This window comes from Lissotriton helveticus, chromosome 5_1, assembly GCF_964261635.1.
Source record: "Lissotriton helveticus chromosome 5_1, aLisHel1.1, whole genome shotgun sequence".
Lineage (NCBI taxonomy): Eukaryota > Metazoa > Chordata > Amphibia > Caudata > Salamandridae > Lissotriton > Lissotriton helveticus.
The window spans coordinates 496,420,517-496,433,195 of NC_136065.1; the positions used below are offsets into that span (position 1 = coordinate 496,420,517).

The 12,679-nt window shown below is 54.3% G+C and overlaps 1 protein-coding gene across 2 annotated transcripts in view; it reads right to left on the reverse strand.

Moving 5' to 3' along the window:
* The window catches only part of VPS13D (vacuolar protein sorting 13 homolog D), a 2,979,414-nt gene that overhangs the window by 745,171 nt on the left and 2,221,564 nt on the right, over window positions 1-12,679 (reverse strand). For both annotated transcript variants that reach the window (XM_078642819.1, XM_078642818.1), the window contains one exon: window positions 9,913-10,021. In XM_078642819.1, the coding sequence (XP_078498945.1) occupies window positions 9,913-10,021 (109 nt within the window). The remainder of the gene's footprint in view (window positions 1-9,912; window positions 10,022-12,679) is intronic.

Consider the following 12,679-nt stretch of genomic DNA (forward strand, 5'->3'; position numbering starts at 1 on the left):
CCACATGGCGGTGGTGTTGTCCGTGAACACCTGCACTACACTCCCCCGGACAGAGGGGAGGAATGCCTTCAGTGCCAGACGAATCGCCCTGAGCTCCAACAGGTTGATGTGGAGCTGGGTCTCCGCCGGAGACCAGAGGCCTCTGATCTCCGCCTCTCCCATGTGGCCTCCCCAGCCCTGGAGGGACGCGTCCGTCACAACCACGTGCTCCGGTTGGGGAAGGGAGAGGGATCTGCCGCTGACCCAATCGCGGTCCGTAAGCCACCACTGCAGCTGTCTCGCAGTGCCCTCCGAGATCAGGACGTGGTCGGATAGGTTGCCCTGATGCTGGGCCCACTGAAACTTCAGGTCCCACTGCAGAGCCCGCATCCGCCACCTGGCGTGATGTACCAGTAGGATGCAAGAGGCCATCAGCCCCAGAAGCCGCAGCGTCAACCTGACCGAAACCCGGGATAACGGCTGAAAGATGGGAATCAGAGCCTGAATATCCCGGACCCGCTGTTCGGGCGGATAAACCCGAAACCGGGCCGAGTCCAGAACCGCTCCGATGAAGAGGAGCTTCTGAGAGGGAGTGAAGTAGTGTGGCTCACTGGTTAGAGGCGGCAGACCCGAGAGCAGAGGACGGCCCGGGACCAGGGTTCGATTCCCGGCGCGGCAGGTTTCTGGACCAGGGTCAGCGGACTCGATAATTCTCTCGCCTCGGTGCCCACTCTGATCAGCGTTCACACTCAGCATCTCTGGGCATTAGCTTGCCTCATCTTCACAAACGGCCCCACCAGACCGCCGGGGATGCCTGGTCTCACCCTGGAGATACCCATTAAGGGACCATCTCTCAGGGAAGCCAGGAAGGGTTTCGCAGCGGTCGAAGCGCCTTGGGACCCTACGGGTAAGTAGTGCGCTATATAAATGCCTATACATACATATACATACATACATATACATACACAGGTGTGACTTCGGCACATTGATGGAGAACCCCAGCAGGTGCAGGAGGTCTGCCGTTGTCTGGAGGTGGCTGACGACTGTCTGGGGCGAGCCCGCCTTCAACAACCAGTCGTCGAGGTAGGGGAAGACTGAAACCCCTAACCTGCGCAGATGAGCTGCGACCACCGCCATCACCTTCGTGAACACCCGTGGGGCGCTGGTAAGGCCGAAGGGGAGCACGGTAAACTGAAAGTGCTCGTGGCCCACCATGAACCGCAGGTAGCGCCGGTGGGCAGGCAGGACGGGGATATGAAAGTAAGCGTCCTGCAAGTCCAACGCTACCATCCAGTCTCCTGGGTCCAGGGCAGCCAGGACCTGAGCCAGTGTCAGCATCTTGAACTTCTCCTTCCGGAGGAAGCCGTTGACGTTCCGTAGGTCCAAGATAGGGCGTAGGCCCCCTTTGCCCTTCTTGGGTACCAGAAAGTAGTGGGAGTAGCAACCACACCCTACTTCTGGCCCAGGAACGCGCTCGATGGCCCCCTTGGCCAAGAGGGCCATAACTTCCTCCTGCAGAAGTCGCAAGTGATCCCCAGATTCACGGTGGTTCTGCGGTAGCATGGCTGGAGGAGTCGCCTCGAATGGGAGGGAGTAGCCCCTTCGGACGATTTGCAGCACCCACCTGTCTGACGTGACAGTGCGCCAGTGGAGGTGGTGATGGCGAACCCTGCCTCCCACTGGCGTCACATGGGCCTGAAAGCACGGACTAGGAGGGTTTAGAGGCGGATGCTGCGGGGGAAGGTGTGGACTGACCTCGCCGCTGCCCCCGACCACCTGGACGGCGGTTCCCACGGCCGCCAGCGCGTTGGGTATTGCCCTGCGGTGCGTGGCTGGCGGCACGTGTGGGCGCACCCCTTCCGTGGCCACGAAAGGAGTGATAGGCAGCCGATTGCTGGCGCTGGCCCGAGAGGCCTAAGGACTTGGCCGTAGCCCTGGAGTCCTTAAAAGGCTCAAGCGCATGGTCTGCCTTGTCGCCAAAGAGGCGACGGCCATCGAACGGCATGTCCATAAGCGTGTTCTGGACATCTGCCGAGAAGTTGGCGGACCTCAGCCAGGCGTGGCGTCTGACCGCCACCGTCGTTGCCATCGCTCTACCCAGCGAGTCAGTGGTATCCAGCCCACACCGGATGGAATACTTAGCTGCATCCCGGCCCTCCACAAGGGCTTGGCCGAGTTTGGCCCGTACCTCCAACGGACACTCTGGCAGCACTTCCACGACCTTATCCCACACAGAGTGGGTGTAACGTCCCAAGAGGCAGGCGGTGTTAGAAGACCGCAGGCCGAGGCTAAGGGATGAGAAGATCTTCTTCCCATACTGGTCATACCTCTTGGATTCCCGGTCCGGGGGGGCGGACGGGAATGCGGTCTGGGAATTGGAGGCCTGGATGTCCAGGCTCTCGGGGGTAGGGTGGGAGGACAGGAAACATGGGTCGCCCGGGGCTGGGCGGTGGCGTCTGGCCACGTTCCTATCTACGGGCGAACCCGTAGCGGGCTTGGACCAAGTGCCCAGAATAACGTCGGTCAAGGCCTCATTAAAGGGCAGCAGAGGCTCGGCCGAGCTTGACTGCGGTTTAAGGACCTCAGTGAGGAGGTTAGTCCTCACGGCCGCGACGGGGAGCTCAAGGCCCAAGGCCTTGGCAGCCCTCATCAGCACCACACTATAAGTTGCCCCCTCCTCTGATGCCACGGAAGGAGGGGAGACAAAACCAGTGTCTGGAGAGGTGTCCAGGCCACTGGCCTCTCCAAGGTCTCCTGCCCAGTCCTCATGAGACTGACACTCCCTGGTCAGAGGGTCCTCAGACCCCTCCCAAGTCCTCTTCATCACCCATCTCCTGAAATTCAGGGTTCTCATCTAATGGGGCCTGTTCGTAGAGAGGGAACTCTCCAACCGGCGTCTGGAGCGGCGCCGGAACAGGAACGAAGGTGGAACCGGGGACGGCGCCGCCTGAGGCCGGCGCCGGAGGCGACACCTGAGGGTCCGACGCCGGGGAGGTCGTCAGATCCACCGGCGACGAACCAGATCCCGAAGGAGGACCAGTGGCATCCTGCGGCGCCGGGCCTGAAGGCGTCGGCGGCGTCGGAACAACTGGACCCCTCGGCGCCGGGCCCGAAGGCACCGGCGGCGTCGGGATAACGGGGACCTGCGGCGCCGGGCCCGAAGGCGTCGGCGGCGTCGGGGCCAAAGCACCCGATGGCGTCGGGGCCGGAGCCGCCGACCCGCTAGGGCCCCCAGACGGGTCCGCTGGGCCCGAAGGCGCCGCGGAGCCCGTCGGAGGAGAGAGCTTCCTCATGGCCATGAGGAAGCGCTCGATCTCCTCCGGCGACGCGTTCAGCCCAGGGACCGGAGGGTGTGGAGCTGCACGCGGCGCCCGCGACTCCGACGGAGCCGCGTGGGCGGTGTCACCCGAACTCCCAGCCGCATCGGGCGAGCGTCGGGGGGAGTCCGAGGAGCGATGACGCCGCTTGTACTTCTTGTGCCTCTTACCTGACGACGACTTCGACCCGGAGGAGTGCGGCCTACTCTCGGAGCTGTGATGGCTCCGAGCCCGCGACCTGTCCCTCGACCTCCCATGGGATCGGGACCTCTCACGGCGCGGGGCCGACTGCCGGAGTTCGAGGCGCCTACGGGACCGCTCCCGCCTGGCTTTCAAAGAGAGGGCCCGGCAGTCGGAGCAGGCCTTGTCGTCGTGGTCGACGCCCAAACACGACAAACAGACGCGGTGAGGATCCGTGACCGACATCAGCCGGTCGCAATCGTCACAAGGTTTGAAGCCGGGCATCCCTAAAGGCACCGTTCCGGAGTCGAGAGACTCGAAATAGCAATCAAAAAGGATCAAAAAAGTTAGTCAAAAAGTGACTAGGGTTACTGCTTTTTCCAGATCTGCGCTTGCTGGCGCGGAAAAAAGAAGAACTGACGTCAGCACGCGGAGGCGGCGTCTAAGTACTCCGACGACGTCATCACGGCGCCGACGACGGACGGGGAGCCGCAGATGACGCCTACCGACGCGCAAGGGTACTGCTACGCAAAAATTTCCGGATCCAGTCTGACGCCTGGGGATATTCTAAGGTAAGGAATCTAATACTAACGTGTCTCTTTCAGATACATGCTTCGCCCCTGGTAGGCCTTGGGTTTACCTATGCCCTGGGCACCTAAGGTACACTGTACAGGGGCTAATAAGGTGTCCCAATACCAATTGGTAAATGCACCTAAAGTACATGGATGTCAATTTAGAGAGAGAACAGCTAGGCTGTGGGTCTGATTAGCAGGCCCACAGCCAGGGAAAGTCGTAAACCAGTGAAGCAAAAAGCAAAAATCTGGGGTGACCATAGGATTGCAGACCCTACTCTCCTACACAAGGTAGCCCTGACATGAGGCGGGAGACAGCAGAATCTGCGTGGCTATCAAAAAGTCCACGCCATTAAAAGGCAGATCCCTTTCGCACAGCCAAGCATGGTGGCATAAAGCCACAGACCGAGCAAGAACTCTTCCCACCGAGTCAGTGGCGTCAAGAGAAGATTGTAGGGAAAATTGCGCCATTCCCCTGCCATCATGCAGAAGGCGGATTAACTCTACCCGCGGGCCTTCTAGAATTGAAGGTAGAAGAGCCTCGACCAAGTCCCAAAGGGTAGAGGAGGTGCATGCGAACACGCAAGCCGTATTTAAGGCGCGGATGCCAGCACTGGCAGAGGCAAAAAGCGACCACAGGTGTCTAACAACCTAGACTCCCTGGTGGGAGGCAATAGAGGCAGGGCGGAGGAAGCCTGGAAGTCGAAGGCCGCCTGAACAACTAGCCCCTGAACCCTAGGGTGAAGGGACTACCAGAGCGGATCATTTGGTGCAGGTCGATGTCGACGAACTATAGCCCGATCAACAGGGTCATCCGAGGAAGGCCTTGCCCATGTGCCAAGCATGTCAAATAATGATGCCCCAAGGGGCAGCAAAGGCTCCACTTCAACCTGCTCCATATGGAGAAGATCCAACAAAGGATCAGAAGGCAGAGAAACCACCTGGGGCTGAAAACAAAGATTAGCGGCCGCCCTATGAACAGCCCATGCGTAGGCAGCACTGGCCTCAGTTGCCATCCGGGGAGGTGACAATAACCCAAATGTAGTGGAGGGTTGGAGACTAACCCGTCCACTAGACAGGAAAAGTGGAGGAGCCGGGGGCTGCTCCGGAGTCCATGCCACACAAGGTACCTGCACCATGGACCGAAAAGACCGCAGATCAGGGGAGTCCAGAGGAGTGTCAGCGTGTGGCATACGAGGAGGCGTAGATGCCGGCACCGGCGTGGACCAACACAGCATGGGAGTCGCATCAACATCTGAGGAGTCGGATGGGATATCAACCTCCTGAAATAGAGGAGTCGTGGATGACGGCACCGACGTCGAGACGGAGTCGTCTGGACGTCGACGACCTCTAAGGGGGACTCAGGCTGGGCGCCGCCGAAGTCGACACCACTGCAACATGTGGGGAACAGGCCATTGAGCCCGCGCCGCCTCCGACGTCGATGAAGGGAGCCGCTCAGAGCTATGCAAAGACTGACGGGGTGGGCTAGATGGACGACTGGGAGGATCCACTGGGCCGTGTCCCGTCGGCGTCGAATAAGTCCGGAACCGGAGTCGATGCTCACTGCTGGTGCCGAGGACGAATCCCCCGGCAAACCCCGACATGAGTGCCTTCCACCTCTATGGGACCCGAAGGCGCATCAGGGAGAGGGGGTGACCCAAAGTAAGAGCGGAGGGCTTCAGAATAAGCCTCCATTGGGCTTGTGTAGCTGAGGCACCCGGAAAGGGGGGGTACGGAGAGATAACCGACGGAGGCCCGTTCCCAGCAGGGATCAAGAAGAACAGGTGCCAGGGTCACGGGTGTGAGAAGTTGGCCTGATATGCAGTGTTCACTATTCTAGTGATCACTATGTATCAGTCCAAACAACCCTTATTGACGATTGGTTGTAAGTCAACCTTATAGACCAGCTATCCTAGTAGCATGGATACGAGCAGTCTAAGGCTAAGACTCTAGAGGGCGTGTTAAGCCAGCTGTTTTACCATCACATTACCCCTTGAACACCAAGTGAAAGGACACCACACAAGTTGTTATGAAAATAAACAGATATTTATTTATAACAAGACTACCCTGGCTCTTTATGAGACAGGGAGCTAAGCACACAACAAAACTCTTATAAAAATACTTCAAGTTGCACAATTTACACAAATGCCCGAGGGACACGAAAAACCATATACTATGAAAGTGGAATGCGAATTACTAGCAGGTATGTAACTATTCTCAGAGGCTTTGGATCGCTAGGACTGGACTACTGAACCTTTAGATTACCAGCAGGAGGCCTAGGGAACTCGGGTGCAGAGTGTGCACTCTCACGCGGGATGCGGGACAAAGTCTATGGAAGCTAGAATTTACAAAGTCACTGTTCTCGGGCGAACCCGACTAGCTGGGACGAAAACGGGAGTGGATCCGAACACTTAGAGTGTTGGACTATGCTGGAGCACCGGAGTACTCAGTTTACCTAGCCCAGGGGCTGCGGCTGCATAGGGTTCAAGTTGCGTCGGAAACCCTCGTTGACGGACCAGGAGCCTGAAGAAGAAGTTGCTGGCAGGCGGCCAATGAAGAAAAGTTCGAAGAGATCCAAGCCTGGATCAGGGAAGAAGAAGACCTGAAAGCAGAGGGGACCAAGTTCTGAATCACTAGCCAGTGATTAAGTGGGCACCAGGATGGCACCGGGCGAAGTCACCGCAGTCAGGTGAGTGGGCGCTGCTGGGCTCTGCAGTCTCTCGGACCAGGAGGCGTTGTCGGCGACCAGGATGGAGGTGCGAGCTGTCCCACGAAGGTTCTTGCTGTCGACGTCGCTGGACCCAGGATTGGGGCAACAAGTCTTGGCAAATGCAAGGCCCACGCGGTGGACCTAAAATGGCGTCTTGAGTGGACCAGGAGGGTCCAGGGTGCTTCTCTGATGGAGGGAAGCAAGGGCCAGTCTGGAGCAACCAGACCAGCAGTAGTTGTCGTCGTGGAGCGTCGTGAAGGGGCCACTAGCCAACGGGCAAGCAACCTGGACAACGCGGTTGGCAGCAAAGAGCAGAAGGGCCCCACGCAGATCTCGTGGATGCAGGGGGGCTGTACTTCGGTGCTGGAGCTGCTCAGGGTCGGGGCTTCTCTTACCCCAAAGCACTCAGTCGAGGGTCACTCGGGAGTCGTGCTGGACAAGCGTCGTGCAGTTCTGAAGATGGCCGGTCCCTCGAGGTCTCGTCACACCCACGGATCACAGCTGGGCTGATGATGTAGGTTGAGGTCAGAGGTGCCAGGGAAGCCGGTTCTCGTCGTGCTGGAGCAGTCTTGATCCGAAGGAGAGACTGGCAACAAACCGCGATGCTTGGTTGGTGCCTGCTGCTGCAGGGTGACTACTCCTTAGTCACAAGGGAGAATCTTGGGAAGAAGTCTTGAGTTCCTTTCGTGGAAAGTAGTTTCAGGATTCAAAGATGATCTGATTTGGAAGGGGGCCAGTTCCTACCTTTATCCTGCAAAAAGGGGCTGGCACGCGACTAAGTCCTGCCCTATGGGTGGGACTAGGAGGGGGGTGGTTAAACCCCTCTCCTTTGGCGGGCTTTCCCCAGGCCAGGGGCTGGAGTGCCCCTGGAACTGTTTTCAGCCGGCCTATGCACAGTGAGCACCGGGGTGCCACTTGCAGTCACCTTCCTCTAAAGCCCTGCCTACCTAGAATACACAAAACCCTGTCTGGGACGGTGCTGGCACCGCCCCTGGCAGGAAACCCTTTGTCCTTGCCTCCTGTGCTGGGAGGACTCCCAGCAGCAGGAGGGCAGACTTGTGTCTCGGTGGCAGCATCCATCTTGTGGAGCTGAGGCTATGTCTGACTTTAACCGGGGTTACAGGTTACATACATGTTGTGTCCCTCTAGAAGGGTGGAATGCTAACCCCGTCGCCAGAATTGGCGAGGGGTTAGTATTCCAATTCGTATGACACCTTACTCGACATGTTTTGATAAAGCGATACCAGAGTTGGCATATAACCGCGAGGATTATAATGCACTTAAGAGTATATGGTATGCGATATCATGGAAACGGCTAAGGGATTGATCCCGAAAGCCGCAGACAGGCTCAGCTCATGCCAGAGCACTATCTCACACGATTCCAAGCACTCTGCCTTCAGGATTGTCAAGGCCTGCCATAGGAGTGACTGATAGGAGATCTGTGTGTCCATTTTTAGGGTTAGATATAGGTATACTATATCTAAAGCAAAGGGTGATTACACCACCTTGCCCCAGCTGTCAAGCAGCCAGTGGTGTCAGATTTTGGATGGCTAGCCAGGGGTGGCATAATACATGCTGCAGCCCCTGGTAGCCCTGGGTACACCTATGCCCTGGGTACCTAAGGTACACTGTACAGGGACTGACAAGGTGACTCAGTATCCAATTAGATATGTACCTAAGGTACATGGAATCCATTTTACAGAGAGAGCAGTAGGCCTGGGGTCCTGAATAGCAGGGCCCCAGGTCAACTAAGTCAGAAAACCAGCAAAACACCAGGCAAAAAGTTGGGGGCAACCATAGTCAGGGATCTACCTTCCTACAACGGGTAGGGGAGAAGACCTCCTGGACTTTTGTCTGTGTTTACCATCTGAAGGACGACTGCGGGAATGACCTCAGGAGTGGGCTCGATCCCGAGAGGGAGAGCGGCGACGCGAAGGTGCTGGATCGGACAGCCGTGCGGCCAGCAATTTCATGCGACGCTGCCATAAGGACTTTGCTTTCATCCGCTAACAGTCGTCGCACTCCTTGGAGTCGTGGTGCACCCCGAGGCACCACATACAGATGGCGTGCGGGTACCTGATGTGCACAGGTCTCACACTCCTTAAAGCCCGAAGGCATCGCACACTGTTCCGGGACGCCGAAGGGATCGAGAAGACCCAAAACACAGGTCAAGGAACCGTTGGTTTTCCAGGATCCGCGTTGGGACGCGGAAAAGGAGAAAACTGAGGTCAGCGCACCGGGAGGGGCATATATGGCTCTGCTGACGTCATGTCCGTGGACGACGTCAGGGGGCAGCCATGCGGCGCCGGCCCTGGCTAGCAGAGGTGCTGCTGCGCAAAGTTTTCCGGATACAGTTTGACGCCTGGGGATATTCTAAGTTAAGGAATCTGCGGCTAGACGTCTCTATCAGATCATATACTATTCCTAAATTATGACATCTCATTTTGTTTTACTTTAACTATAATTTATCAAAAATCATGCTGCATTGTACATTTATTTATAATTGCAGTCATTTTGTGCTCTAATTCTCTATTCTCTGAAGAGTTGACTTAATGATAGACCCACAGTAAAGACAAAATACAAATGTTATTGATTTAATGACAACTGATCTTTAGTCGTAACAAGAACAAGAGCAGGCCCTAAAGAAGGCCATGAGACAGCAGTATACACTGGGATACCAATGATTATAGGTCCATAAAGGAACAACCACATTTTTAAATGCAGAGGCTTTATTTCATACCTACCTTTGACCAATAAACAAGGTTTCCGTTCACCTTTCCTTGATAAAGGGTTTGATTATGATCCTGGCAGAAGAATACTCAGTCACAAACGTGCCAGATATCCCATCCGGCATATTACAATTTCCATAGGATACAGTGGAACTTGTAATACGGCGGAAAACTAGAAATGTAAAACTATGTGGTGTCTAGAGTCTGAAACATTTTCATACAAGACTCAGAAAATTGGCACTGAGGTACCCAATTAGAATTCCCAAGAAAGTAATAAATTCCCATAATTACAAAAGATCTAAAACAAGAAGGTATAAGCAATCCAATTTAAAAGGTAGTGTACAGAAAGTAAAAAACAATTGTTTTCAACACATAGTAATTATACAACATAGACATGAAAAACTGCCATGGCAGCAGGTACATACCTTTTTTCTAAGTATGACTCTTTGTGTCTTTGGTTCGACATCGAGGACAAGTTCTGCGTTTGATCCATCTTTATATGGAGCAAGAGGTCTGCCAGTTTCCTCCTCAAAACTAAAATATCACAGCAATTTCCATGCAAACAGAAAATACATTTCAATTAACCATATAATAATTCACAGGAAAGATGCAGAACTTCAATGAATGAAAAACATAGCATTACGATGACCAGTAAATTTTTTAAATCACTGGATGCTTTTAACATCTCTAACACACACAAACACGTGTCCCACGTGAACATGATAGCCCCAGCACTTCCACTGCTTAAGCATGATGTCCAGTATGCAGTACCCACTGTTGCGTAGACTAATAGCACAATGAATTAGACGTCTTGGGGTAATTCATTATTTAAAAAGACTGATCTTCACAAGCAATTTCTGGACAGATAGTTCATAAATAACCTCAAAACATATTTTAATTTAACAATATCTGTCTCAAAATTGTCATATGAAGGAATACAAATCTTTTAATCATAACCAGAATTTATACTGCCAACAAAAGAGTTCTTAAGAGAAGGCTAATTCTAAGTCAGAACTGGAGGCGAGGATTATGCTTATCTCTCTTCGCTTTTATTCAAAAGCAGCATTTGTTAAAACACAATTTCTTTAAACTTTCACTTTAAAGCAAAAAATCTAATAGATCCAAGAGTCTCTGGGAATCAAGTAACAAGCATAACCAATCACAGTACAACAGCAGTCCATAGCAGTAACCAATCAGGTTCCACTTGTGCCTGTAGAACAAGTTACTTACCTTCAGTAACGATATATCTGTAGGAAACATTAGTTAGATTCCTTAACTTACAATAACCCCCAGGTGTCAGACTGGATCCGGAAAATTTTGCGTAGCAGTAGACTTGCGCGTCGGTAGGCGTCGTCTGCAGCTCCGCCTACGTCGTCGGGGCCTGGATGACGTCGTCGGAGTACTTAGACGCCGCCCTTGCGCGCTGACATCAGTTCTTATACACAACTTTTCCGCGCCAGAAACGCAGAGCCATGATAAAAACCGACACTGGTGCCATGAAACTAGGGCCCTGAAAGGGATGACCTTAACCCTAGATATCACTTCGCAGAACGGGGAGGATGGGTGGGGCGGTAAGGAATCTAACGAATGTTTCTTACAGATATAATGTTACCGAAGGTAAGTAACTTGTTCATCTGAAAGAAACAGGTTAGTATTAGATTCCTTACCTTCGAATAGATACCCCAGCAATACCAACCCCGGTGGTGGGTCTGCGAACCATGATCACACCAGAAAGTCCTGGAGAACGGAACAGCCAAAGAAGCCATCTCTCCAGACTTGGCTGTCCAGTCAGTAGTGTCTTGTGAACGTGTGCAGCGAGGCCCATGTAGCTGCCTGACAGATGTCCTGCAAGGGGACTCCCCGACCAAGGGCAGTAGAAGCCGCCGTGGCCGAGTGGAATGGGCCCTCAGCCCAACAGGAGGCTCCTTCTTCGCCGAAGAGTAGCAAATCTTGATGCACAAGACAACCCACCGAGAGAGAGTTCGTTTGTGCACCGCCCGTCCCTTCTTAGCGCCCACATAACCAACAAAGAGTTGGTCATCCACCCGGAACTGGCGTGTGCGATCCAGATAGTATGAGAGCGCACGTTTTGGGTCCAGACGGTGGAGCCTCTCTTCCTCTTTTGAGGGATGCGGAGGCGGAAAAAAGGTGGGCAAGGTGATGGACTGCCCGATGTGGAAGGCTGTGACTACCTTGGGCAGGAAAGAGGGTCGCGTTCGCAACACAACTTTGTCCGGATGGACTGAAAGGAAAGGAGGCTTAGAAGAAAGGGCCTGGTTGCCATCACTCTCCTGGCAGACGTGATGGCAACTAGGAATGCAGTCTTAAGAGTGAGAAGACCAAGAGGACAGTTATGAAGTGGTTCAAAAGGAGCACACATCAGATAAGTCAGAACAAGGTTCAAGTACCACTGCGGCATCACGAAAGGAACAGGGGGAAACATATGAGTGATGCCCTTCAAGAACCTATTTACAAAGGGGGGACTTGAACAAAGAGGGCTGATCAGGTAGCCTTAAGAAGGTGGAAATGGCAGAGAGGTAGCCCTTAATAGTGCCCAGAGCAGAGCCCTGCTGGGCAACAGAAAGAAGGAAGAGGAGAACCTCAGAAAGGGGGGCAGAGAGTGGATCCACAGCCTTTGCTGTGCACCATGCCACAAATTTGTTTCACCTGCAGGCATATACCGATTTTGTGGAGGGACCCTGGCTGCCAGAATTACATCGCAGATTTCAGGAGGCAAGTCAAATGGCCTCAACTGGCGCCGCTCAATCTCCAGGCATGTAGGTGGAGACTGGACAGGTTCGAGTGGAGGACCATCCCCTGCTGCTGCGACAGAAGGTCCTCCCTAAGAGGCAGACGAATCGGGGGATCTACTGACATGCTGAGTAGCTCGGGATACCAGTATCTTCGTGCCCAGTCCGGAGCCACAAGGATGACCTGGGCCCGGTCGCGCCTGATCTTCTTCAGCACTCTTGGCAGAAGTGGTATAGGCGGAAAGGCGTACTACAGACCGCAGCTCCACTCGCGACGAAAGGCGTCTCCGAGCGAGTGCCGCTTTGGAAATTCCAACCCGCAGAACTGATGACATTGCGCGTTCTCTTTGATGGCAAATAGATCTAACCAAGGCTCTCACCACTGCTGAAAGAGACCTTGCGCCACGTCCGAGTTCAGACGCCATTCGTGATCCATCATGCA